Raw genomic sequence first — 26,910 nt, forward strand, 5'->3', positions numbered from 1 at the left:
TTGCAAGTGCAAAGGGGGGTTCTGCATTTCATTGCAGTGAGAATGATAATTTAAAGGGGGCACTGAGATAACATATGTATTAAAGTCTATGATGGCTGGAGTGTTCCTTTGATGTTCTGTAAATGAACTAATAAATATGAAATAGCAGTGAGGGGAAGAACATGCTGTCTACTAACCTCATCTGGAATAAAAAGTTCAATTTAGTTCCCCACAGGGCTACTTACAGAACCTACAGCTTGTTTAGAGATTCTGGGAGAGATGACATTTAAATGCCACATCTGATAATATGTCAGTAGTAGATTGGACAGCCAGAGCTCATTTGAGTGCTTTAACTGATACCTGTGATTTACTGTCTTGCACATTTGTGTTTAGGCAGCAGGTAACCTGTTCACAAAGAATAAATTACGTGGAACAGAATAATATAATTACCATGTTTTATACCATTGAAGGTGAAAACATTTTCTAAGTAGGTGACATGTCAGTATTGGTGAGATATGTTTCAGTCTAATTAATTAATTTACATAAAGGGGTGAAATAAAAAAAAATCTGCACCACTTGTACACACTCATATCCCCACGTTATTTACAGTCATCTTCAGGAACTAGGTATGTATCATGTAAACTATAGTACATTACACTTGGAAAACCAAATGTTGACTTGACACTTTATGGCCTAAAAGCGCTGCAACTCTGTTGTCCATCACAGCCACACAGGATCTCCTGTCCATATTTTATCATTACAATAAAAATATTTTAACTCAGCATTTTGTTTTTAGTTTTCTTTTTTAAGAATATTTTGGACTTCTACAAGTAAATCAAGTGCTAACCATCAAAACATAGTTAACATTTTAATTCATGTTTTTGTCTCACATAATATTTAAGATAAAAAAACACAGTATACAAAGCTGTATCCAAATATCCTGCATGCATAAGAATATTATTGAATTTTTTATTAAAAAATAAGGTTCAATGATGTACAGGACATTCCATATGGTTGGAAGACCTGCACGAACTAAAACTGCTAATGGCTTTGGCGTGATTTTTTTTCCAGTTGCAGCCACAATTATTTTACAATATATACATTACACATTCATTTTACAGTAATTTTTGTATGAAGGGACATTTCTTTGGTTTCTTAGTAAATTAATGAACCCTTAAAGCCCAAAGTTGGAGGTTTTTATTATTAATCATCTTGCTTTGGATCCAGCTGCAGGTCACACATGTGGGATGATAGGAAGGCCTCCCAGGTAGAAAGGCACTGCAATGGAAGAAACAAGCATTATCCAACTTATCATAACAGCAAGGGAAATGGGAATGTCAGGATACAGTATAACATGAACATAAACTCTGCTGACATTATAATGTTCATTATGTGCGTGCCCTCATTCAGGACTCAAAAGTAACAAAAGGTGGATGATGTACCAACATATAAGTAAGGGTTAATCACATTCTGTAAAAACTTTATTATAGAGACTTCTAACTTTTTGTTAGAAAAAAAGAGCATCCAATAATTACAACATGGAAAAAGTATACTGCTGAAAAATGTGTATCATTGATCATAGTACATTATTTTAGATATTGGATTTTTATAAATGGAAATCTTTCATTTTCCATTTTAGCATCTATGCTTTTTCTGTATACAACCTCCATTAGAAAAAGCAATCAAGTTATACATTTGTGAAAAATCAATTTAGCTTTTTATACTCATAAAAAAAAGAAAGGCTAGGAAATCAAAAGATTTTGCATATCATCTTTTCAGCAATTACATCTTTATCAGAATGCATTTGGTTTTTAAATGGGTGCTTCTCTAACAAAGATGTTTAAATTATCACAGTAATGGTCATTTGCAGATCTATGACAATTCTCAGTATTCTTTTCTCATTCAATACAGATGGAAAATTGCCCTACATTCTAAATTACTGTAATTGTTATTTAAGTTTGAACTAATGCACACTTAGATTAAGAAATAAAGGTCATGGGGAAGACAATTTGGTGTTTGAGGACGACTCTTTGGTAGGCACTATATTTTACTAATAGTCTAAATAATACTAGATTATTAATTAATACTATTGTTTTTCATAATTAATAATACTAGATTATTAATTAATACTAGACTTGGGCACCGGCCAACTCTTTGTGTTTGTCTTCCAACCAATTGGTTGATGCCAAAGGAGGCCCCTTAAACTCCTGACGGCGAACCTACGGATTTCCACTCCCATTAACCCCTGCGATGCTGCATGGATACGGTAGGCTAGATGGGGAAGGGACCAAGGAGATTAGTAAACGAAGACGAAAATTCTTCATGTTGTGTGTTTTCGTATGTGTGTTTACGTTTTGCAAAAGTAGTGTTATGCATATAAAAATACAGATTTTTTAATCTATTTTACAGATGGGCCAAATATAAATTTCATACCACAATGTTGATGACAGTAATAAGTAGACACAAGGGATATCTGTCAAAACCATTACAAATGTAATGTAATTTATACTAACTAGATAGGAATATATAATTATATATACGGTATATATATATATATATATATATTATATACATACACACATATATACTTAAATTATGATTTTTCCCACCAACACAAGTTTACTTTAAGAAAGTCAGAACAAAGGCTACTAACCTCTTTGGCTAAATATGCCCTATTCAATAATGCTATGATTAGAAGCTCTAATTTTGTTAAGTGAATTTTGTAATGATTGCATATTACATTTGATCAAATAAGAATTTACAAAAAAAAATGCCAGTATGAAAATGGGTACACTCAGCAAGACAGAGAAGTTGATGAATATTAATATGTCAAATTGCAATTAAATTATTCCATGTGCAATGTTCACAAGCTGACATGTTTTATTTTAATTAGAATTTAGCCATTGGCTTTTAAGAAAAAGAAAAAAGTCCTAGTGGTTACATAACGAGCTTCCTGGATATTTTCCCTTTTGCAGGTTAAGGATATTATTCAGGATGAATGGTTTGGATCTCTAGAGATCCAAGCTGTGACAAAAGTTACCGATGAGCGCAAAGCTCCTGCCAAGCTAAAACAGGCTCCAATGCAGTGGCTCATGTCTGCATTATAAAGTCCCCTATAATGTCTTAGAAGACCCATTTATCTCTCATTATAAGCTTTTTTTTAATAAGTAGAATTATATAAAAAAGGAACATTAATCTACAGAAAAACATGCATGCAAAATAAATTACATATGGCGGTGATAAGATTTGGGTGGTAAAGTAAAAAAGTGTCAGGTTTTGCTGGGGCAGCTAATTGCAAAGAATTCATTGCAGTCACGTAACATTGAAGCAGCAGTGCCATTATGTGTGTGCAGAGGCACGTAATAACATAGATACTGCATGGCAAAGTCATATGTGGCATTCAGCTTCACATATTTAGTCATTGCTGGTGTAGAATCGTATGCTATCTTGGGCCCAGTAGATGAATTTAGCTCCTGCATTTGGTATGTGATTATAATATCTGACTTTGGTTTGCTCCTGACCTTTTTTCTCCCAGGTATGACTGCAGGGCATTTTTAGTTACCGTCATGACCTTTGGGTCACTCCCTGTGCTATCTACCCAGAAATGAATGCCTGACCTGTCTCTCACCTTCCCTAAATTGTATTGCTTTATGCCCAGAGTTATGTACACAAGTGACCACACAGTCTCTGACATTGGATCGGTTTCCTTTTTCAACAAGCATTCATCAACAGTTTAGCAATCTGTAGATAATAGTATGCATTTGGCAGGCTAAAACCATCATTTATTGATGTGTTTGTAGACTTATATAGTATTTTGAAATAATTTCTGTCCAAGAATAAATAGCTATGGTGTCAATGTCTGTTTAAATTCAATTTAAAGGAAATATCTAGTCCCTGGGATTGTACTTTTGGTTTTAATGAATGCTGGAGTCCATTTTGCATGGATTGATGATCAGCAGTGCTGCCATGAAAATAACCTAAGCAGCAGCCAATCACTTTTATGCTGAAAAAAACAAGTGCTCGGATAGCTTTTAATTTGATTGGCTGCCACTATTGAGAATGGGAGTGCTATTGAATGTGTGCAAGAAGCATACTGTAGTATGCCCCCTGCATTTAATAGATGCAGCTGGGGGAGAAGATAAATCCTAACTCCCAACTTCTACCCCCGGCAAATCAGAACACAATGGGTAGAGCTGGGGAAGAAGTGCTACTGCATTGAACTTGTGTGCAGTATGCATTCTCTGGAGTCCCAGACACCGTAGAATGAAAGAGGGTTTGCGGTCCCGAATCCCGTTGTCCAGCCCAGCTCTACCTCTGTCCTGAAAATCTGTAAGAAGGTTGAGTGGGATTGAGATAGTCTTAATGAATTCCTGGTCTTTTTAGGTCATGTTTGCAATTAAGTTTACATATAAAACTCCTGGCTTCAATTACCTTGCAATGTGGAAGAACACTGAATGTATTTCACACTGTACTTAACTGGGTCTGAGGCAAATATGGACTTCAAAAAAGCATTTTAAACAAGAGGCCGAGATAAGAAGTTCCATCTTGGAGCAATAATACCCTTTTTACCAGCTTATCATCGCACTTTCATACCTGCTTAGAATCAGGACAGTGTTAATATAACACTAAGAATGTAATTTAATTACATTTTTGTGTCAATCAAACTTTGTTACCTGATAAACAAAAATATATTTACTTAAATTAAGAAGATACATCTTAGCTATAAAATCTTACCTCTTCATAGTGGCTTATCCTGCTGTCCGCCATATTGATAAATGCCCCCTTCAGGTCAAGCTGCGTATTTTCTTTCCATCTGTCCCAGTCAGCCTTTAAAGCATTATTTGCACATTCAACCTTATCTTCTAGCTTCTCAATCTCTTCCTTAAGCTGCAATGAGAGGATAAAATGCTCACAGAAGCTGGAAATGACCATCTCCTGTTATTTCAATTAAAACGAAATTATAAATGAATTCCAGCAATAAAAGGTGCATCACTTACTATATGGAATTTTAGGCTCATGCTCAGCTATATACAACAGCTTTCACGCCAACTTTGTGTATAAACAATATTTAAATGATATATCACATCTCTTTCACGACACACATTAAAGACTGCAGGTGTCAGTTAAGCTATTTAATAAAACAAATGAAAAATGGCTGCTCGAGAAGTCTGCTGGGTCAGAGTAAAATAAAGGCCCAAGTCCTGTGCAGAACAAAATTTATCCAGCACATGTTGAGGGAGCTTGTAAAGCTACATGACGTACTTATCTATAATGGAGGCCTAATGTTATATTTACACTAAATGATGTATAGGTGGGTTTATTAGATATGCTAAAATCTCCCCTTTGCCTTTCTTGCAGGTTTATTTTGCACGGACTAGCACTTCATAATGCAGCTATGTTGGTGAGATGGAAGATAAAAGGGGGATGCCATGAAAATTTAAAGAGGCCACTCAGCTATCATATGCATTAAAGTCCATATGATGGACGTAGTGTCCTTTTAATGTATTGTTAATTGAAATTCCTGGGCTCATGGATATTCTAAAACTTATTATCTGTATATCAGAAGAAAAAAATGATGAACTGCAAATAGATGTATTAGCTGGGGGTTAACATTTGAATAAAGACGTGTGATACAGTAGGTGATAATTCATCATATTGTCAAGCTAATAAATACCAAACATTAACCGCTAATAAAAATAGTTATATGAGACATTAGAGTTTCTTGCAAAGTGCTTGTCCTTATACTTTAAAAAGCTGTAGTGTATTACCACTGTTTATGAAATCAAAGACATTTTATAAATGCTCTTGGACTTAGAAAATGGCAGCCCCTTTTAGAATGAATGCAGCTTTATAACGGTATATTACACTCATATTAGCAATTTGACCAGGTCCGATATAACAGAAAAATATAAACACATTTTCTTATTGTTAAAATGTGGCCATCATCACTGTATAGATTTGAACTGGAAGCCATCTTCGCTGACACGTGAAGCTGAGTGTTTGAGAAGCGTCCCTTTTTTATCTCACACTCCCCAATGGAAGCCATCTGTTGCCTTTCCTGCAAAAATCTTTATAACGAGTGAACATCCCTTGGGGCTAGACCAACCTGAAATTTACTTCCACAGATTGTGTTTTCAGTGCAGAAACTCCCAAAATTGGCACAGAATGAAAACATGAACATTATCTTGGCATCTGCAATCGGTTTATAATTGGGCAGATTGAACAATCATGTTTTCATATACAAATTTATTCAGGACTGCTCTCCAAGGATTGGTTATTTGCAAAAAGGATAATTTAAAATCAAAGACTTCATGCACAAACAATTAAAGTATGTGTGCTTTTTGTGCACGTTCATATCTGTATTTAGGCATATAGAGTATGTAATATTGGTATATACGAAGTAATTACAATGTTTACTATCAAACTTATTACTAGAAACATTATGAAAATACAAGCTTTAATTCTAATGTGTATTCTCTCTCTCTCTCTACACACACACACACACACACACACACACACCTTCATATATACAGTATACACACACATATAACTAAGTTTGATCTAGATTCTAGAGATGGATATTTGCAATTCTTAACATTTGTCTATTAGCAAAAAAGTTGTGTTTTCTTGGACACACATCGCTGTTTAAACCATTTTCCCCTTGTATTGTGTACATAGGCTTTTGTACTTCTATAGTAGATGCAATGCATAGATTTTTAAGTTTTAATTCACAATCTAATTGTGATTGATTCTTTTAGACTTTCATTTGATTATTTCTGAATTTGTTGGAAGATGTTACAATTTACTTTATTTGACTTGATATATATATGCAAACATGGGCGTCAGTTTCTAGAAGCAAAGCAACTAAAGGGTATGCCTCTAGAAAACATCTGGGGAAAGAAACAGTCAAACATAATTTATAAATAGATAATCTAACTAATGAGCAGACCAGCAGCAAGAACTGAGAAGAAAAACAAATATGTATATATGAAGCGAGGGCTGAAAAAGACCTGGGATCTGGAGATCTAAAATCATCATCCAACTATTCATCTGCTCTGAGAGTTTTTTTAGTTTTTTTTAATTGTGATTGGCTGTTGATCAATATTACCAAACATACCAGGGAGAGGAGAAAGAGGTCATGATATCATCAAACAACAACACGTTAAGTCACTGTAATGGTTGTCCATGGCGGACATGAATAATGAAGCAGGGCATATCAGATGTCTCTCCCAATGGAGAATTCAGAATTCTCCTGAATAAAAAAAAAAGTGACAGTAGAGGAGAGACACGAGTAATGAGATGAACAAAGAGGGCGGTTAGGGGTGTACTTGGATAGGGTAGAAATATAAGGGAGTGCAAAGTTCTTAAGGGCTCTTTAGGTCAGGAGTTTGAATTACCAATAGTAATACCACTAGATTAACATGGTAATCCACACTAGATTTATCAGCAATGCTTCTATGAAATAAACGTAACAGAGTTGTCTTAAGTGTCACATTGTAAGAAATCATTTTCATGCTTATTCTTTCCTATATATATATATATATATATACACACACTTTCGGCCTGAATGCAACCTGAGTGCTAGGAACATGTGTTTTCATTTGCGTGACCTAACTGTTAGATGGTCTTCTTTGGAAAGCCAGTGTATCATATGAAAGGTCCAATAGGATTCATAAAATTCACATATTGCCCAGATATATTAAGAATGTATACTCTACCTTTTATTGTAAAGGGGTACTAAAACTAATGGTTAGAAGGGAAAGGTCTCTTTCTTTTCTCCTCCATCTGTTCAAGAATACAGAGTCTACAGCACCTACAACCAACATCTGTCTTCAATTAGTGCTGTATGTATACTATTCTAACAAATAAACCTATTTAAGAATATGTAGAAGCTGTGGTCTTGATTGCTCTTTGGTCATAGAAAAGTTTAGATATTTAAGACAAACAAATATCTAGCATGATCCACCTTCTGGCACACATATTGTGAATAATAATAATTCATACCTTTTTAACCAACATGCACATTAAGTTCTATACTTACAGCCTCTCTGTCCACCTTTTTGTTGTTCAAAGCTTCCACTTTGGTATCAAGTTCTGCCTGAATTTGATCTCTACGTTTCAGTACCCCCTGAATAAAATTATAGGTGATTACAAACAGAAAAGGGCAATTTTTGTGTTAAAGATCATAAGGTCTTGAGTATTGTGAGTAGACCATTGCCATAAAACAAATGTCTAAGCGTAGGCTAAGCGCAGGCTTAGTGCTGGGCTTCCAGGGATTCTTCCTTTAGGTAGAAGACAAGCTTAAAGCTTCTCTGCCTGTTCATACCAGTTCCCCTATGCACACTAGAAGTCTTAACAATGTATTCCATAGCCTCTACTCCCTTTAGAGTTAGGGTGTATTACACAATAGGTAAAAGGTAAAAGTGCCAAAGCTCATGTTGTAAGCGTCCCTAAAGAAGGGGGAAGAAAGATAGGCCGGAGGAGGGCATTCCATGATAGTAATGATAGAATGCCTGAAGTGACTATATTTAAAGTGATTGTACTACTTTTGATATCAATTTAGATTTTTTACAACTACAAAAGATAATGTCCTTCATTATAATTAGATGTAAGCATCTGTAAAATTGTACTTACAGAAAGGGTTTCACTGTATAGCACATATTCATGTATAATTGGTATGAGGTCTCCTGAGAGTTTAGAATTCAGAGTGTCAGTGGCCTTGCAGCACCTATCAATACATCCAGCCACCCCTTTCAAGGGGTCTACAAGCTCTTCTTCAGATGCAGACCACAAAGTGTAGATAGGACCATACTCCTTCATTGATTCATAATAATCTAGTTACAAATATATTAGAAAGTATTCGGTTACACAACGTTTAAAGAACATGTTTGAACATAAATCAGGAAGGGACATGAGTAACAAAGTGTACTTCATCTTCTAACCACTAGGTGGCATTGGTTGGTCTATAGACAATAGAATTCCAGTTTACTGATTTTTTTAGAGCAAAAGAGTTTACATTTAAACCTTTACAATTGCCTGATTTCACTACACATTATGAAGGGTAACCTTGCTTAGCTCTGTAGGGTATAGTTATACAGACAGTCTACTGCCACAAACAGTCTCACTACTCATGCATATTACATTGCGAATAAGCAGAGAGTCATGCAAAATATTTAGAGAGTAATCCTTCTATGCATTTGGTTGGAAAAAAATGACAGTTACTCATAAAGTAACACTTAACACATTAAAGTGCATATGAAGTGTAACTAACTTGGAAAGATTTATTGAGTCATCTGACCTATGAAATGACCATTAATATATACAAAGCCCTATTTCATAGATAAACACAAGGTATACCTTTCTCTTCTTTGTAAATTCTTTGGGTTATTTTATCTAATAAGTTTAGTTTTTGGCTAAAAACATCAACGTATTCCACTAATTCCGTAAACTCATCAGGGCGATTTTTAACTCCCCTCACAGAAGAAGCCACAGCATTGATGATCTGCCCCATTCTGCTGAAAAGCCCAGGACCCTGTTTTTTGCACGACGCTAATTCCTAGTGAGGGAGAAAAACAAACATATCGTGATTACCGTAGCAGTTAATTCTGGCAAAAACACAATGTAGTAAAAGAGTATATAAAATAGTGGCGGTTCAAAGACACTTATTAGCAGCTGCAGTAAATGCGTTATGTTTTTTTTCCAGAGGCATTTATAGAGTGGTTTAAAAGCACCTCTATGTTGCATTAACAGTAAGGGTAGTCCAACTTCGTAACCTGAAGGACACAGCAAACATTATCTTCAAAGAAAACTAAAATATTCCAGATGGTGCCCAATTCCTAATCCTTAGAACTGAACAACATACAAAACATGTTTTCCATTTTTGTGAAAAGTGCATTGAACTCTTCCTACTTTGAATAACAGTATGATTCCAATACAACGTTCGAGGGAATCATGGGACAATTGCATGAAGTGCATGTCATAGTTGAAAAATAAATATGAATAATTTAAACAAGCAAACTAAAACACACTTATGCCAACATGGATGCCAACATGGAATAACTATGTTATAAGGCATGTATCCCTACTTCTCTCATGTGCATATGCCATCCTTTATCCACATCCTTTATTTAGTTCATCAGTGTGGTTGATATGTTGGTGTTTTTTTTTTCTTTTTTCCTCCACTGGATAGGAACCACTCAGGCAAGCTAATCTTAGAAGATCATTTTAGTATATTATGGTGGCAAAAAAATGGAGAAAGCTACCGTACTAAGTTTCAATGTCTTAATCTCAGTCATGTTCATAATGGCAATATATTTTATTTTGCTCGCTGTGCTTAGTATAATGGAGGGCATTGGTTCACCTTTGACCCAACATAAACATACAAAATTGTTAACTAAAACATGAAATATTAAATAACAATCACGCAAGACACAGATGGTTTTCAGAGCTGGATTGAATCATTTGCTTGTTTTCTCAGATGTGACAGCTTCTGTTTGCAAGACAGTTAATAACAATTTCTTGTCTAAAATTCCGTCGAAATATAAAAATGCCATCAATTCTAATAACAAAACAAGATGACAGATATATTTTAGTGCCTTTGCATTTATTCTTAACACAAATGGGTCGGTTCACTAAAAATTTGAGTAGGCAGACTCAACTAAGGTTGCATGCCACTTATGAAACCAAATAGATACACTCATGCAACCTTACGGCTTCAAATTTGTCATTTTACCCAACTCTCCACACTGGCAGTTTAGTGAATAAACCCCAAAAATAATTCTAAAGATTTAAAGTTCGGGAAAAAAAAGAGATCACTTATGCAAAATGAAACACCACGTATAACAAACACCAATTACAGACTTGGTCACGCATTTCTGTAACTATTACTGTATTACTCACCCATGCTTGAGCAGTAAGGAAAATCTTGAAGTCATCATTAAATGTTAATGTTGGATGATCAGCAATCCTGTTCAGAAATTTATGCAAAGCTTTTCTGCGTGTTTCAATGAAGTCATCGTTAAATCTTTCCACCATTCCTTTAACACTGAACTTTTCTGGTAATGGCTAAGCAAAAAAAAATTAAAAATAATAATCATAATAATAGCAGGGCTTTTCACAAGTCTCATACAAGTTTCTGCTTAAATGTCTGAATATGTAGTTTTGTCCTGACGTTTTCTCTGGTTTAAGATAAGAGCTGCCTTTCAATCCTATATAATGCTGATTGATTACAGATAAAATGATGAACATACTACATTTGTTCACTTTTTGATAATCCTTTGATTTACAACAGAGCAGCACAGAACAGACAGGTTTATGCAGTTTTAGCAAAAGAGCGTGTAATTATGGATTAGTTTCCATGCTAATTGAATTCTGTAATGTAAGGTGGTTTAAGAACTGGCCGTTAAGAATAAAACAAGGGTGTTACGATAAGTAAAACAAATAAAAAAACAATGTTATATTCTTTATATTGCTATGCTGGATTTAATGCAGATTAAAATGTATTTATAATTTGAATATAATCTGCCAGTTTCATTTACCACATAGTAAATTACACAACAGTTCAAAAGATCACTTAGACATTTTATAAAGAAAAGCATTTTTCTCCATTTAAGTAAAAGCAGATCGATCAGAGATACAGTGTAGACGTTGTTAATGTCGTAAATGACTATTGTAGCTGGAAACTGCTGATTTCTAATGGAATATCTTCTTAGGTGTACAGAAGCCCTTTATCAGTAACCATCAGTCCTGTGTTGCAATGGCATATCAAAGTTTAAAAGGCAGATTGATCATTAAAAAAAACCCTTTTCCAATTTTGTGACTCCAATCTTGGAATGGTAGGATGGTAGTGTATGTTTATGTAATGTGTTTCCTTAAAATAATAGAAACAAAATCTCTAGAGAACATAATTATTGTAACAGAATATTCAACTCGTCTAGGGAGGGACATTTGTCGTACTACCAGTTTTGAGGATGCTTCCAATAATGCCTGAGGCTACTTCAGCATGGAACTAATTTCAAGAATTAATAGAAAAAGTGGAAGGACTACCTGATGCCACAGCAGAGATATTTTTTGGAGTATTGTGGCACTGAGCAGGCTGACAATATACACAATTACATGTCATGGATGGCCAGTAAGGGAAGCCCCCCCATACTCCTTTTTACCACCTCCACCCCTTCCATTAGTGCTTTTCCTGCCACAAATACCACTAGTTTTTACGCCTTTGGAACAATTTCATGCTTTCACTGTATGCTATGATTAATGTTGCTTCTTTATATTTTCAATCCTTGACTGGTTTCTGGTGTACGGTTTCTATTATTGAAACAAATGCTGTTCCAGTATATAGTTGGCTGAAGTTTGTGTTCTCCATTATGTCACAGTTTGTCTTGTAGGTTCTGTTCTTGAACAAACTCAATGAAGTGGAAAGAAAGAGTATTATAAATGCATATTAGTAACATGGGCAGTATTTCTTGCAAGTGTTTTACTGAAGTGCATTTGAAAAACTGCACTCTACAGCAAGGTATACCCAAATACAGTAACTTTAATACTCACCTTATGTTAGTGATAAATCAGTTATTCTTGATAATACCCCTTGCTTTTGACATAGCAGTGCAAATGTAATAAGCTTAGAGAACATCTGTAGTGTTTACTATTCTGATGGTTAAGTTACAAATTAGTCATATATTATAACCTTGTCCTCATAAATGAATTATATAATACACAAGACGTGTACACGGTGAGCAGCCACATCTGCTCCAGTGATTAACCAAGCAGTACCAGGCCCTGCTCTCTCTGAGGTTAGAAATACAAGTGAACAAAATGGGGAAAAGCGAAGGAAATTAGGAAAAGAGAGATCGGTTAAATCAAGGCAAAAAGAAGAAGAAACGCTCTGGACTAATAAAGGAGGAAACAAAACATTTAAAAGCGCATTGGATCAATGGAAAGCCAAACAATGTCTACCTGCTGTCTTTATATGATCAAGGGAACAGGTAGCACTTACAGGGATTATCAATGTAGGATGCGCATCTTCAAGTCTGCTTTTTAGCCATAAGAAATCCTGATATCGTCTCCGTACTTCAAATTCACTTGAATCAAATTCACTGCGAGTTGTCTGAAAATGCACATTGTATCAGTTTAAGAAATTCACAGGTTACAACTTTTTCATACAAGTTTTCTAAATTTCTTTGCAGTAATAATCATAGAGTAGAATGATTTTTATGACGGCACATACCAGAAAATATGCTCTCTATGACTTTTCACCTATTAGCATAGCAGTATCTTTAGCAAATTAATAAAGGTTTCCTTGACAACAACATGCTTCTACATTTCCTTCCGCTCGAGCTGAACCATCGAGTAATGAAATCCTGCAATTCTAAAGTAACATTAATTCACATTTAAACTTGACTTATGTTGTAAAGTCTGTCACTTGAGCTGTCCGGGGAAATCTGTTAGAGTCAACAGTTTGGTATTTCCTTTACTTTTAATGGAGTTTTAGGACAAATCATTTAAGTGTGAGTCCAGCTGATTAAGTTAAGCTAGAGTCCTTTCTTGACCCAATCGGGAACTCCACTGCTACCTCAGAAACATTTCTTTAAATACACAAGTTGACGGTCAGTAGGGATAGTCCTTCAGCTGGCAGCTAGGTTTGCATTGGTTTACAGGCAACTTGCCCTGTTTCAGCCAACTTAGTCAAGTCGACACAACTAAATTCAACTCTTGCCAAGTCGACACAACTAAAATCTTTGTCAACAGATGCTTTTGAATGAGCTATGGAATTACCTATACCTTTTTGTATAGTATTTTTCTGTTCAGTGATCTCTTGAGGAACGCCCCAAATAGAAAGGTGAGGCCAGATGTGGAACTCCTTGCTCCCTGGTATCTAGAGAGATACCAACTGGACCCCACTGACAAGGCCTATGAAGGTCGGAACATATGGTCGGGGTTGTTGGTTTCCTCATGCAGTGGAAACTTGCTTTGTATTTCAGTTCTGAACTGCTCTTATGTCAGACTGGGGTGTTGAAGGAGAATTGTTCTCTGCAATGGCACAAGATAGCTAAAATTTGAGGTTCTCCTGAGGGGAGATGCACAGCAGGACAGGCTATTAAATGGCTGTCAATCCTCAGTGAGTTATTTAACCCCTTAATGACAAATCCCGTACATGTACGGGCTCAAAATGCATTTTTTTCAATGGGTTTAGGGACCGCCCATTGTCCTTAAGGGGTTAAAACCTTTTTATACAATTTTAAAGTAATACTGTCATATGTGGCTTAGGTTTGTATGTGTGCCGTGGGGAGAGGTAAGTGTACTTGTTGATGACATTTAGACTATACTAGATTAGGCCATGCAGTAGGGCATTAGATAGGCCATATGTTTGAATATAAGGTAAGAGTATATAATATGTACTGTCAGATTTATTTTTTTGGTTTCCCATATTTCTATGCTATTATTTGCTGTGGACTATTTTTGTTATTATTCTGTGTATTTATGCATATACACACATTTATGTTTAGTATAATCACTTTTAAAGGGTTAGATCTATTTATTAACACATTAGACAACAGGACTTGAGCTGCTGACTAGGACTACACTGTAGTAAACCAACAAATACTATCCTCACATGAACTCCATTTATAGCTGTAAGTCACAAATATTTCAATATGAACTAAAAACCTTTAGATATGGCATTTTGTATAGACAGATTTATAAACTGGGTACAGGCGACTGCTACTCACTTTTGTTGCAATCCTGTATGTAATGAAGGTTTCAATTGCTGTGATGTGGCTTTCTGGGTCATCGACTGTAATGAAAATATCCTTGATTTCTGGCTCTTCCTCAAACTTATACTGGCTTATCACGGATGACGGAGACGCTAAAACCACAGGACTGAATGAATTTCCATCAGTCAATGTCGTATCCTATGGGTGTAGGAGATATTTTAATAGGTTGTTAGCATTCATGGTGGCAATATGCCATTTCCTTCCTATCATTTTAGAAAACACAATTGACACTGACTGGCTGTAAGTATCAGTGAACTTGAACATACAAGACAATTGCTCTTAAACGGAACAGGTATTTCGAAGACAAAGTATGTATTTAAACATATTTTATTGTTATTTTAAGTGGATTCAAACCTATTCAGAAGTTCTGAACCATAGTAGTTAATAATGACGCGTATTATCCTCCAGATGGGTTCTATCATATATATATAGACACACATGCATATCTATCTATCTATCTATCTATCTATCTATCTATCTATCTATCTATCTATCTATCTATCTATCTATCTATCTATCATGTGTCTAATAATTCTAGTAGGTTTTAAACATGAAAAGTCTTGCTCAAAGCACATCCCCTTTACAATGCATCTAACTAAAAATGTTCCTTTGGCCATTTGAAACACTGGAGGGATATTCCGTAAGCATACATAACACTTCATATTATTGGAATAATCCTTTACTGATTAAGAGTAAATTAGCATAGGGAGAACGAGAGGAAGTACTGACAGACAAATATAATGCATCAGTAATTGTCTCATCATTACAATTTACTAATGATAAACTACTGAATGCCAATACTCTAATTGGGCAAATTTACTATTAGAATAAATACAATATCACAATCTTTCTTTTGCATTAAACTGATTGCAGGACAAATGAGTGCCTGATTACACTGACACCTTGTGACCATTTGTATGTAAGACATCAAATATAAATGACCCTTTTATGTATAGATAAAATGTATATCTTTATGTTCGTGATCTTACAGACAGTAACTAGGAAATATATATATTGCGGTATATCATACCGTGCTCCATTATAAAAAATGGACTACCTTGCATGGCTTTTGAGCTTATCCACATGCATGCACACCATATAGAAATAACATGGCAAAAAATCCATTGCCATATTTCCCCAAAAGTAATTAATACTAGAATATTTAGATTACAAAATTCTCAAGCTGTAAAAATAACCTGCTTTTATTAGAAGTCTAATAAGTAGTTTGTTTTAAAGTTTACCGATAGCCTCCCTCTCCATATGGTTTAAGAATTCTTTGCTGAGTAACTCATTAAGCAGAATTTGTCTTTACATTCTTTATATAGTGCTAGAATATTTTATGTTCCGTATGTAACATAAGGTTTCAAATACAAGATGGTACTTTGCCACACTCATCTTGCATTTTTTCTAATTTTGAGGAATAATAAATTAAATTTAGGTTGTTAAAAAGAAGTATGATAAGTTGGTTTTCCAAAAACCTAGCTGCAACCAGACTGATGAGGAGCCAACAACCTCAAATATGTGCAAATAGGGAAAAGAAAATATGTCGGTGCGCTAAGCTAGTCTCAGGCTCAAATAATACAAATGTATAATACGAGGCCTACCAAACAGGTGTAAGCATGCTGCAAAAAACAGTGTATTGGCTGTACAATGTATACAAGAAACAAAAACTGTCTGCGCTTCTTACCCTAATAAAGTTGGCAACAAATATATAAACATAATATAAATGAGAGGTTTTGGTTATATGAATTGGCCAAAGCATAATTAAGCTCACCCGCCACGTCAAGGCACACTCTCAATAGGGTTTGTTGCCAACTTCAAATGCATTGACGAGAATACCTATTCAAATACATATATACATACATATATTTCCATCAATGCATTAGCTAGCAACGTGACACGTCTGTAGATGACTTTCCTCCTTTCATTAGTGCATGGTTGTCAGTTGTTTACAATTTAAGTGCCTTTCACGTACAATGTCATGTTAAGACTAAGGCTGGCCACAGATATCCCATATGTCACCTGCACTCCAAAAAACATAAGAAACATCAGTGCAGAACTGTCACTAATTATCATAAATGTCTTTTAATATTTTTAGACCAAAAGGCGATAGCACGTTAAGAAAAGTTCTCAAAACTACTAAATGGCATGTTACTATGGTTACAGCTGAGAAAATCTTTAACCAATTCTTCTAAAACTTAAATGTATAGCTCTACCTAATTAAAGCTTCACTCTGGAACATAGCTGTCAAACTCTTTTATTGTGCTGTGGTATAAGACAGCGGGCCTATCCATCATGGCCAAGTGAGTCATATTATGAAAGTTACGACAGAAGTGCACATGCATAAAACTTTGTTAGGTACATGGTTATTATGTAATCCTGCGGGGACTGTATTGCTTCCGACCTTACAAAAGGAGGTCCTTTTGTAATGTGGCCGAAGCTTTTCTATTATATTCAATGCAGTATTATATTCTAAAATAATTAGTAACGTGACATTTTTATCAATGGACCTACACTCTCATGCTATAATTTTCAAAAAGAAAAAGTTGCCAATATAAGAGATTTGAAATGAAATACTTGTGCGGAATAAATGCCTGTTATATGGGTGAACCCATTCAAAATATTACATGACTCTAGGCCTGCAAACTTATTGGAACAAAAAAAACAACAAAAAAAACAAGAGTTGGGTGCCGTGTTCATCTTCGTATGGGAAAAAATATATTCCACGAATATTCGTCCGTTCCTGTGTTCGGTTTGGCGAATATTTGTGTATATTCTTCCTTTTTGGGTTTTTTTTGCCTTTTTTTGTAGAAGGGGTTTATACGGGGTTAACGCGGTACACACTACGCAGCAGCTTTGGCGCCAGGATTTTAAATGTCCATATAAGCAACTCTATAGATCGCCGGCAGGGGCCTCCTCTGCCATCAACCAATGAAGTGCACCAATTGGTTAATGCCACAGGAGGCCCCTGCAGGTGACCAATAAAGTCATTCGCACGGTCGTTTAACTCCTGAAGGCAAACCTACAGATTTCTGCTCCCGTTAACCTCTGTGATGCTGCGTAGATAAGGTAGGCTAGATGGGGAAGGTTAAATTAGTAAACGAAGACTAACGCGAAGATTCTTCATGTTGTGTGTCTTCGTATGCGTTTTGCCCCTGTGTTCGTATGTTTGGCATTTGGGCTGAACAACGAAAACGCACCCTTCGTGTTCGTTTCCATGTTCGCCCGAATAGGAATGCACAAGTCTAGTTTTTATCAATGCTAAACTACAGTACAATATACAGTTCTCTATTTAATGATCAAATAAAAAGGTTGTTTTTCATTGGGACCTCTCATTTGTACTTATTTGTATATGTACTAAGTATCTCTACACGAAATGATAACAAATGATAAATTATAATTAGCGATCATTTTATAAATCATTGCATTATCATTAGATGTAATTATCTTCACCCTGAACACGAGCAAGGAAATAAACAGGGAACAAAATATTAAAACTGGACTAAAATTGGGCATTTTACAGGGTTAAGTATCCAGTATGGATTTTAGAGATATTCTAAATATGCTCTTGTCTGTGTATTTTGCATAATGTAGGTAACATTATTGCTAAGAGCTTGTAAGAAGGATTTATAATGCACAAGATGTCCAAAGTGATGATTCAGAGAGATGAGGCCATATAACATACAGGAGAAAGACACTAAAAAAAATCCACAACACTGAATTCTCTTCCTGCCACTTAGGAGCTGACAGCTACATTTTGAGGGCCATATTCACCATAATAATCACATGTCATGTCATTCCTGTGATATTTAGAATGAATATGTTCTGCCTGACATTTTTGTAAAAAAGTTATAGTAGCGCACCACTGCCCCCTTCTGGCTATCTGCGAAAAAGCACTTACTACAATGAAACTAAAAAGTTTGCAGAGTAATACATTTTAATCTTTAATGACCAATTACTGACTTGTTATTAAAAGAGCATATAACTTACATCATAATTTCCTATGAGACCCACATTTATTACTCAGTTTATTATCATTCACATGTCTAACCCCAAGCGGACATGTCGTACGAATGAAAAACACTTTATGGTAAGCACTGTATGATACAAACAGTCCTTTGTTCAATTTAGCTTTTGAAACAATTGTGTAACATAATTACACTGCATGTAGAACAAAGTTGGCATCATACACCTGATATCTTCTTCCAGATAAGCCATATTTTGCTCAAAACACCTTGTATATTGTGATTATTACCAATTTAACAGAAGATTAGGGCCAGTTTCAAAGAGCACACTTCTGTATCAAGAAACCTTGGTGGCCTCTTGCGACTGGGGGTCTCCCTGTGATGCAGGGGCCTGTGTTTCGCCCCTGACTCAATCAAGCAGCCAAGAAGAAAAGGATTGTTAAAATATCTTACAAAAATCTCCATTGTTATAGGAAACCTTAACATGACATAAATAACATTTTATGTTTGTGTTGATAATATCGATTTTGGATAAATTATCAATTTTTAGCTGATAGCAAGCAGAGCATCGTCACACTATTTTTGTCTGAACTTCTGGCCAAGAAACAGGAATTAGTGGGTATCAGGGAGGGTATCTTGGTATTTTAGGTTTGGCACAAGACAACCTCTTTGAAACTGCACACATTGAGACACATTGAGCTTAGAAAAACACATTCTCATACAGATGTAGTCTACCAACAGCTAGAAGTAGATCTTTTAAACTCCTGTTCTGAGTCCCCCAGAATCATTGGCTAAAATAGACCTGGTACAGCGTAGGCGTCACAGAAAATATAGAATTTGACAGCAAATAGGAACAATTCCGTACAATCCAGTTTGCCCATTAAATCAGTCCTTGGTCTTGTTTTAGATTTAACATAGCTTTATACCGATCTCATAAATGTTTAAATTGCCTCACTGTTTTAGTCTCTACCACATCTGCTGGAAGGTTGTAACATTTATCTACCATACTCTATAAGCCTGTAAGTCTCTGACCCTCTGGTTTTAGATTATGGCATCTTCTAACATTTCTCTTCCTTTGAAATACAGTTTTCTATTCTACTTTGTTAAACCCCTTTATGTATTTACATTATTTTATCTCTTCTCTCCCCCAAGCTATACATATTGAGCTTTGTACATTGTAGTTAACGTTTGCGGTACAGCTAACTAACCACCAAGCACTGCTTTTCAAACTGTTCCTGTGTGTAATTAACCCCAGATGCTGAATTGCACAACTTCCGGGTATGAGCGTGTGCGTGCGCAGTTTACCTCTTCAATGATGGAGTGGTATGTCTGTGTATTTAACCTCTCCACTACTGGAGTACAAAACTTTCATGTGTGTAGTTTACCTCTTCAACCCTTAAGTGCAAAACTTCTGTGTCTGAAGCTAACATGTCAGTATTTGTATTTAACCTCTTGAATGCTGAAGTTCAACCCTTTTTAATGTGATGGCATACTGTAAAAAATGTGGCAAATTGATGGGTTGGTGTGGGACATGATGGCTGCTTTGTTGGGGCCATTTAGTTTGGCAATCCTAATCCAAACTACAATTGGCTCATATTGACACAGACAGTTTTCTTATTTTTCTTATATCTTCCTGTAGTGAAAGTACTGCTAGTAGATACCATGTGTTTAGAAAAATTATAAACTCTCATAGTGTATTTGGGTTTAAATAAGATAAAATGTTTTAGAAACTGGAGCAATGACGATGTCCCATACAATACAATATTGTTAAGGCTCAAGAGCTGTTAAAGATTTGAAGACAAATCACTCCAGAGTTCAGTGAAACAGAAGGCCTTTTCATGAACCAAGCACAATGAATAGATGGGGGGGGGGGGTTGGTGGAAACACAAACAACATAATTTTTCTGGGCTATAACGCCAGATACTACTATAACCTAATTTATACAATACGCTAAGTCACTCACAAGATGCACGTATCTTATGTTTACATAAAATCTATGATTAAAGAGTAAGGTAATGGTCTAATGGAATAACTGAGGAGGGGGGTACACGATTATGTTTCACACTCACAGGTACTCTCAAAGGCGCAGTTGAAAAAAAATACTTGGTGAAGGTTGAAAACCTTGTTTACTTCACTGCACCTGCATTGTAAGCTTTGGATAGATACCAGATATCTGCCTACCAACAGAAACGGTTTCAAGGTGGACTTCTGGATTTTTGTGCACCCAGGCATACATGCCCACATAATGGGATCGTGCATGCCATGGGCATTAAGGTGGGGGCAACATGGCAATTGCCCCACCTTGTACATAAGGAACAATGCTGCAATAAAGAGGTAATTCCTAAATTTACCCTCTTATTTTCCTAATTTCCAGAAGGAGACGGAGTTCACCAGGGTCACATACCGGCAACTGCAAAGCTAGCTGCAGTGAATACGAGCTGGGGCTTTATGCAGGGTACGTTGCATAATGGTGCGTGAGTCTGGCTGTATCAGTGTGTGTGCCTGTGTGTCAGTGTGAGCCCCTGAGTGTGTTAGTGTCTGGTTGTGTAGATGTTTGTGTGCCTGTGTGTTAATGTGAGTGTTTGGGTTGTGTGCATTAATGCGAGCGTCCCTTCCAAGATCAGGCTCTGGATCTACCACCAGTGCATCACAAAACTCCAGGTGCATTCCTCTCGTGCATTATATAAATTGTTTGACAACAAGAAACCCTTATTTCAAAAACATTATCAATACAGAAACTCCAAGCCCATACTAATATAATGGGTTTATTTATAGCACACTCGTGGAATGCACTGTCTGCAATGAGGAGGGACAAGGCCATCTTGTAAAATTATCGGATTACACTTACCGGAACAGAGGACACTTTTATGGGTTTACAATTGGAAACACAGAAAAAGAAAGGCTTTTTATATTGAGATATACATTATCATATAGATCCGCCAGATCTATATTGTATGTACTGTATATACCAGCTCATTTTACATGTCTGCCAATGCCCTGTTGAAAAAATCCCTTCCTTTCCTGTCACATCAACTACAGAAGCAAACTTTGGAACAGCAAGGATTGGAGATTCCAGAGCAAAGTCCACGTAATGACAAAGGAATCAGATATCCTGTCCCCAGGCAGTCCAGCCCCAAACATATTGCAAACTGATACACTAGTACTGAACGTTAACTCTTTTAACAAAAAAGAAAGGAAACAAAAGATGAAGCAATACAATAAGTGTAACTTTTGTAAATAAGGATAGTTTTAAAGTATTTTGAAAAGTTTGATCTCTTGGGGTCCACCCCAAATGTAAAGGTTAGTCCAGGTATGGCGTTTACCTCTATATACTAGAGAGGTCCATGTCTGGACTAACTTTTAATACACCAAATTATTATATAGTTATTATGTTGTGATTAATACTGAGTAAAGAAAGCCTGCTATAGCCATCAATTAAAAGTAGAGTACGATAGACAAGGTTCACTTATTACCTAAAAATACATTTCATTTCATCGATTTATAATAAAGAGCTGCATTGTTCAGTGACATATTCTGGCCAAGGGCGGCAGTCCCCCTCCTACCCCCTCCTACCCAAGCGGGGGGAATCAGTCTCTTGGTCGAACAGGCCTGCAGTATCCCACTGCTCGATGGGCCGGTTACAGGGGAGATGTTTGATCTCCTCAGCTGGCCCACTTACACTATGCACACTATTACACACTATTTACACTATAGTCTGGATTAGACATGGAGCGCAGGGATATGACGTCATGTCCGGGCGCTCTGTGTCTTAAAGGCACGGCATGCCGTTTAAGGCAGTACAGACTATGTCGGGCCTAGGACAGCACAGAAGCTAAATTCATTGCTGGTACTGTTTTTATGACATTACAGTGGATGTATAACTAGTTCTAGCACATGGAAAGCACAAAACACAACTGAATGTTTGCGTATAGCACGAGATAAGAGGCTAAGCTGAGCCCTTGTGTCATGGATGTATAATCACGATGTCAGCACTTCTTCCCCTGAGCTGGACTCATATGCCCGGCAAAAAAGCTGAATGCTATTCGCATTCTTGCCAAAGCAACAGACCATGCTTAATATTATGAGTGCAAAAGGCATGTCAGCACAATCAGCTGGGATGGCTTTATAACAAATAAACATACAAATAAAAGAATGATTCCTAAATTCCCAAATTGCCATCGATAACACATTGGCACACAGTTCCTCTACTTTCTCAGAATTAGTTTTCTGTTTTCGTCAAGTGTTTCTTAAAACATTAATTCTGCAATACTAAGTGAAATGCGTCATCAAAAAGTGCAAAACATAAAAACAAGTGCAAGCACGCTGTATTTGTTCAATAATATTTTGCAATGAGGTCATTTAGTATGTTAACCCTTATATGCCACATAGAGAAACCAATGATTTCCTGTGGAAACTCAGCATAAAGCATTTTTTTTAATAATATTAAATAGAAGTGCACAGTTATATATATCAAAAAAAGCATATAAACATATAACAAAGCAGAGTCCTCTCAGATCTATCTGAAAAAAAAAGTTTTACCTCTTAGAAAGCAATTCATTAAAAAATGCAAAGTTAACCCAATAGATACCAGAGATCCAGAGGCCACTGGTCACTCCTCCTGGCACTTAGACTATTAGTGTTAAATATTTACTAGGCATAATTATTTCCTGCACAGAAATGCGATGCAGTGATCCAGAAACATGTAGATTAACCAACAAAGTTACCAGCTCACTGCAGTTGTGTGATATATGTATATATATATATATATATATATATATATATATATATATATTTCAGTTGCACATACTATTTGACAGATTATATTTCCTGTTCCTAAAATACCATAGATAAACCTGCCAAACAAGCTAGGGCCCTATAATAGGTTTCTGTAATGTAAGGAAGTATTACTTTACAGAGAGGGTGGTAGATAAGTAGAATAACCCCCCCTCCCAGCAGAAGGGGTAGAGGCTAATACATTGAGGGCATTTAAACGTGTATAACGTAGGCATGTGGATATCCTGGACCGAAGACAAGACCAAGGGCCAGTTCAGGTTTGAGTCTTTACAGCGGAAATAATATTATTAATTATTAATAAGTATTAATTAATGTACAGCTACAGATTGTTGCTTTACTTTTACTGTTGGGAAACACCCTGCAAGCCCTTATCACGGCAACACTATTAATTACTTGGTGTACTTTGCACGCTATACAGTAACTCAGCGCTGTGATAAAATGTATCAACTGAGTGAAACAAGAACTCCTACATTATACATTCCATAACTACACATTGTTATGCATAGAAAAACAACATGATTCTGGAGAAATCTTTTAAAAAGTGGGTTTATCACCATAGCAACCACTGAAATGGACCAATCAGCAAGAACATTGCATCGGTTTGACAAAAATGAACTTTTTTTTCAATATAATACCCTAAAAGTTAATACCTCAGAGGTCCGGACGGCAGAAAGCATCTTGGAATGGCGTGTCTTCGCAACAGGAAGATGTTTGTGCCAGTGTTATGTCTGGGAAGTTCTGTCGGAGCGAATCAGAAGAAGAGCCGAGCTTAGTGAGGACCTCAACTGGTTGGAAGATTGTATCTGTGCCTCCCCTGGGCTGTCTGAAGAAGCTCAGTGTGTTCAATTAGCCATTGAAGTAGCAGATATACAGGAGGTGGTGCCGAAGGAACTGGAAAAAACTATTGAACACAGAAAAAAAGAAACCGAGAAGACGGTTACTATCCCCATGCAGGAAAAGAAAAGGAGCAGCTTCAGGGGTTAAGACAACCGAAGCTGTCCCAGAAGTCATAATAGCGGAGCTGCTACTTACTCAGCTAGCAGGGCTGCAGATGTGAGACGTTTGTACGAAGAGGTAACCACAGGGCTGACAGGCACAGAGGGCGAGTCTGTGCTGGGATCACATTTAAATAAATTGGGGGAAGTGCTTTAGCTGTTAACAATGCCTTCTAGATGAAAGGTATAGCTTGGGAGAGGGGAGATGTGAGAGAAACATTTAAATACTTAAAAGGGATTTAACAAAGTACAGGAAGGAAGTTTATTTCAGAGTAAAAATGTTAAACAAAAAACAAGGTCATAGTCTAAAAGTTTGCATGTAATGCAAGGATTTTTTTTTTTACTGAGAGGGTGATTATATATATATATATATATATATATATATACACATTTCCTTAATTTTGACCATTCTACCCACTACTGTCCAGTGTTAAAATAAGGGGACAGCTCTCTCCCAGCTTTACCAAGGGGGTGGTAGATAAATAGACGAGGGAACACAGTGAGAGAATTCATGCATGGGATAAACATGAAGCTGTCCTGAATCTAAGACAAGGCGAGGACTGATTAAGATCTGAGTCTTTACATCAGGTAACATAGTGAAGATTAAACTTTATCGAGTCTTCTCTTAAAGATTGTTGAGCAGAGGAGCGAGGAGTAAAACTGGCTCACACAAAGTAGGTTCATTTGAAGTAATGGAACACAAACAACAGATATTATTTTGCCCCAACAATTTATGCAGCGCTTGTTACAATACATACTGTATATTTAAAGAGTATAACAAAACAAATCTAAAACAAACCTATACATTAAAACGAGGAAAACAAGTGTTTTATAATTGCTTACAATTTATTATGGTGTAATTGGAAAAGTATCTAGAATATTGTTCTATATGTTAGCATCTTGAGATACCATTAGAGGCATACTGAAGTTTTGGAGGCATGGCCTGGCCTACACATGAGGAGATGAAAGATGTCTGATCGTGGCTAAATGTAACGCTGCCTCAAAGGGCTTCTACTTTTAGTTATTAAGAAATTCTATACATTCAGTTGGTAACACATTAAGGAAAGGTTACTGCTGGGGTTTTAATGAGCTGTCGTATAAATGGAAGGAGAACTGCATATACAGGCAGGGATGCTCTATTTGTTCAGCAGCTCACCCCTCCTTAAATTGTTTTAGAATGGGAGGAAGAGGTGGCCAAAGTACAGCAAGAGAGTTTATTTACAAAGCCAGGGACACCAGGGAGAATCCAAAGAATGCCACAGTGCCTTAAAGACTATCCGAGCAGACTGAAAGCAGCTCTGATTAAGAATCAGTTTCAAAAGGATTTAGCCTTCTAGCATTTTATTCAAATATCTTCTTGATGGGGGGGGGGGATAGAGAACTTGAGAATTTGTAAATACATTTCCTAAAGTGTCAGACTAAAAAATAAGTAAAGAATTATTATTTATATATTTTTTTAACAGTTTTGTCACTGAGTATACTTCTAGAAATTAAGAGTTTGTATCAGTTGTAACGTGTATTTGTTATTATCTTTAAGCTTTATTGTTGCAACTCTATAGGTATGAAACGAGGGATGGTGTTAGTGTTGCCTCCTATTAATGTGGATAGATTTGAAGTTGAATTAAAGTTGGGTGCTCTGGTTAGTAAGGCAGACCACTTGTGTGAGGTCTTATCCCGAGGGATATGCAAATATAATGGCATTTTTATGGTTGCTGTAAAAATATTTCATGTTTTTTAATGATTTTAAATTATAACCCCCCCCCCCACAATGTAATCAAGACCTTAATAAAGCTACAGCCTTTCCACTATACTAGAAGGGTTATGTTGTTATGTGTTATGTTTTTATTTAGTATGCATGATGTGTAACCCATGTGAAGTAACGCAAGATATCTTAAAATTTAGGAACTCTTATCCATATGCACCCACAGCTAAAGGTTTTTAGCTATAATCTTAGAAATGCCACACTCATGCCACCCAGTGTCCAGAAGAATAGGCACATACCCAAGGGAACCAAACAGTATAACAGAAGATTTAATAAAAAAATATACATATATATATTGTGACAAGACCCTTTTAGCTAACAACCAGTAAGTCACTTTTCAGATCAAAGTATAGTCATCTAAGGCAATAAGACTCATGGACAGCAATATTCTTGTAAGCGTTGATTTTACTTACAATTTCATATAAACCTAGCTACCAATTTAAGGCCTCTCTGCATACCTGAGAACTCTCCGGTTTTTACCTGGAGACTCTGAGTGAAGCACCACATCTCCGGGTCACTACGGAAAAACTCTGGGTCATGGAAGTGGCGTGCAGTCCCCTGTGATGGGACCACCTGTACACCCGCTGGGTACATCTGCAGAGACACCAGCGGTTAACCCCTTCAGCGCCAGACAGAACCAG

At 36.3% G+C, this 26,910-nt stretch overlaps 1 protein-coding gene across 1 annotated transcript; it reads right to left on the reverse strand.

The window, feature by feature from the left end:
• Positions 1 to 247: 247 nt before the first annotated feature.
• Positions 248 to 24,586, reverse strand: SNX7 (sorting nexin 7). Its single transcript, XM_053469479.1, has 10 exons — positions 24,545 to 24,586; positions 24,163 to 24,250; positions 14,709 to 14,891; positions 12,977 to 13,087; positions 10,879 to 11,043; positions 9,337 to 9,535; positions 8,614 to 8,813; positions 8,021 to 8,107; positions 4,714 to 4,866; positions 248 to 1,257 (listed from the first exon to the last, which is right to left on the reverse strand). The coding sequence occupies exons 2-10, from the start codon at positions 24,187 to 24,189 to the stop codon at positions 1,183 to 1,185; spliced, it is 1,200 nt and encodes a 399-aa protein (XP_053325454.1). The 5' UTR covers positions 24,190 to 24,250; positions 24,545 to 24,586; the 3' UTR covers positions 248 to 1,182.
• Positions 24,587 to 26,910: the final 2,324 nt, after the last annotated feature.

This window comes from Spea bombifrons, chromosome 6 (assembly GCF_027358695.1).
Source record: "Spea bombifrons isolate aSpeBom1 chromosome 6, aSpeBom1.2.pri, whole genome shotgun sequence".
Taxonomy (NCBI): Eukaryota; Metazoa; Chordata; class Amphibia; order Anura; family Pelobatidae; genus Spea; species Spea bombifrons.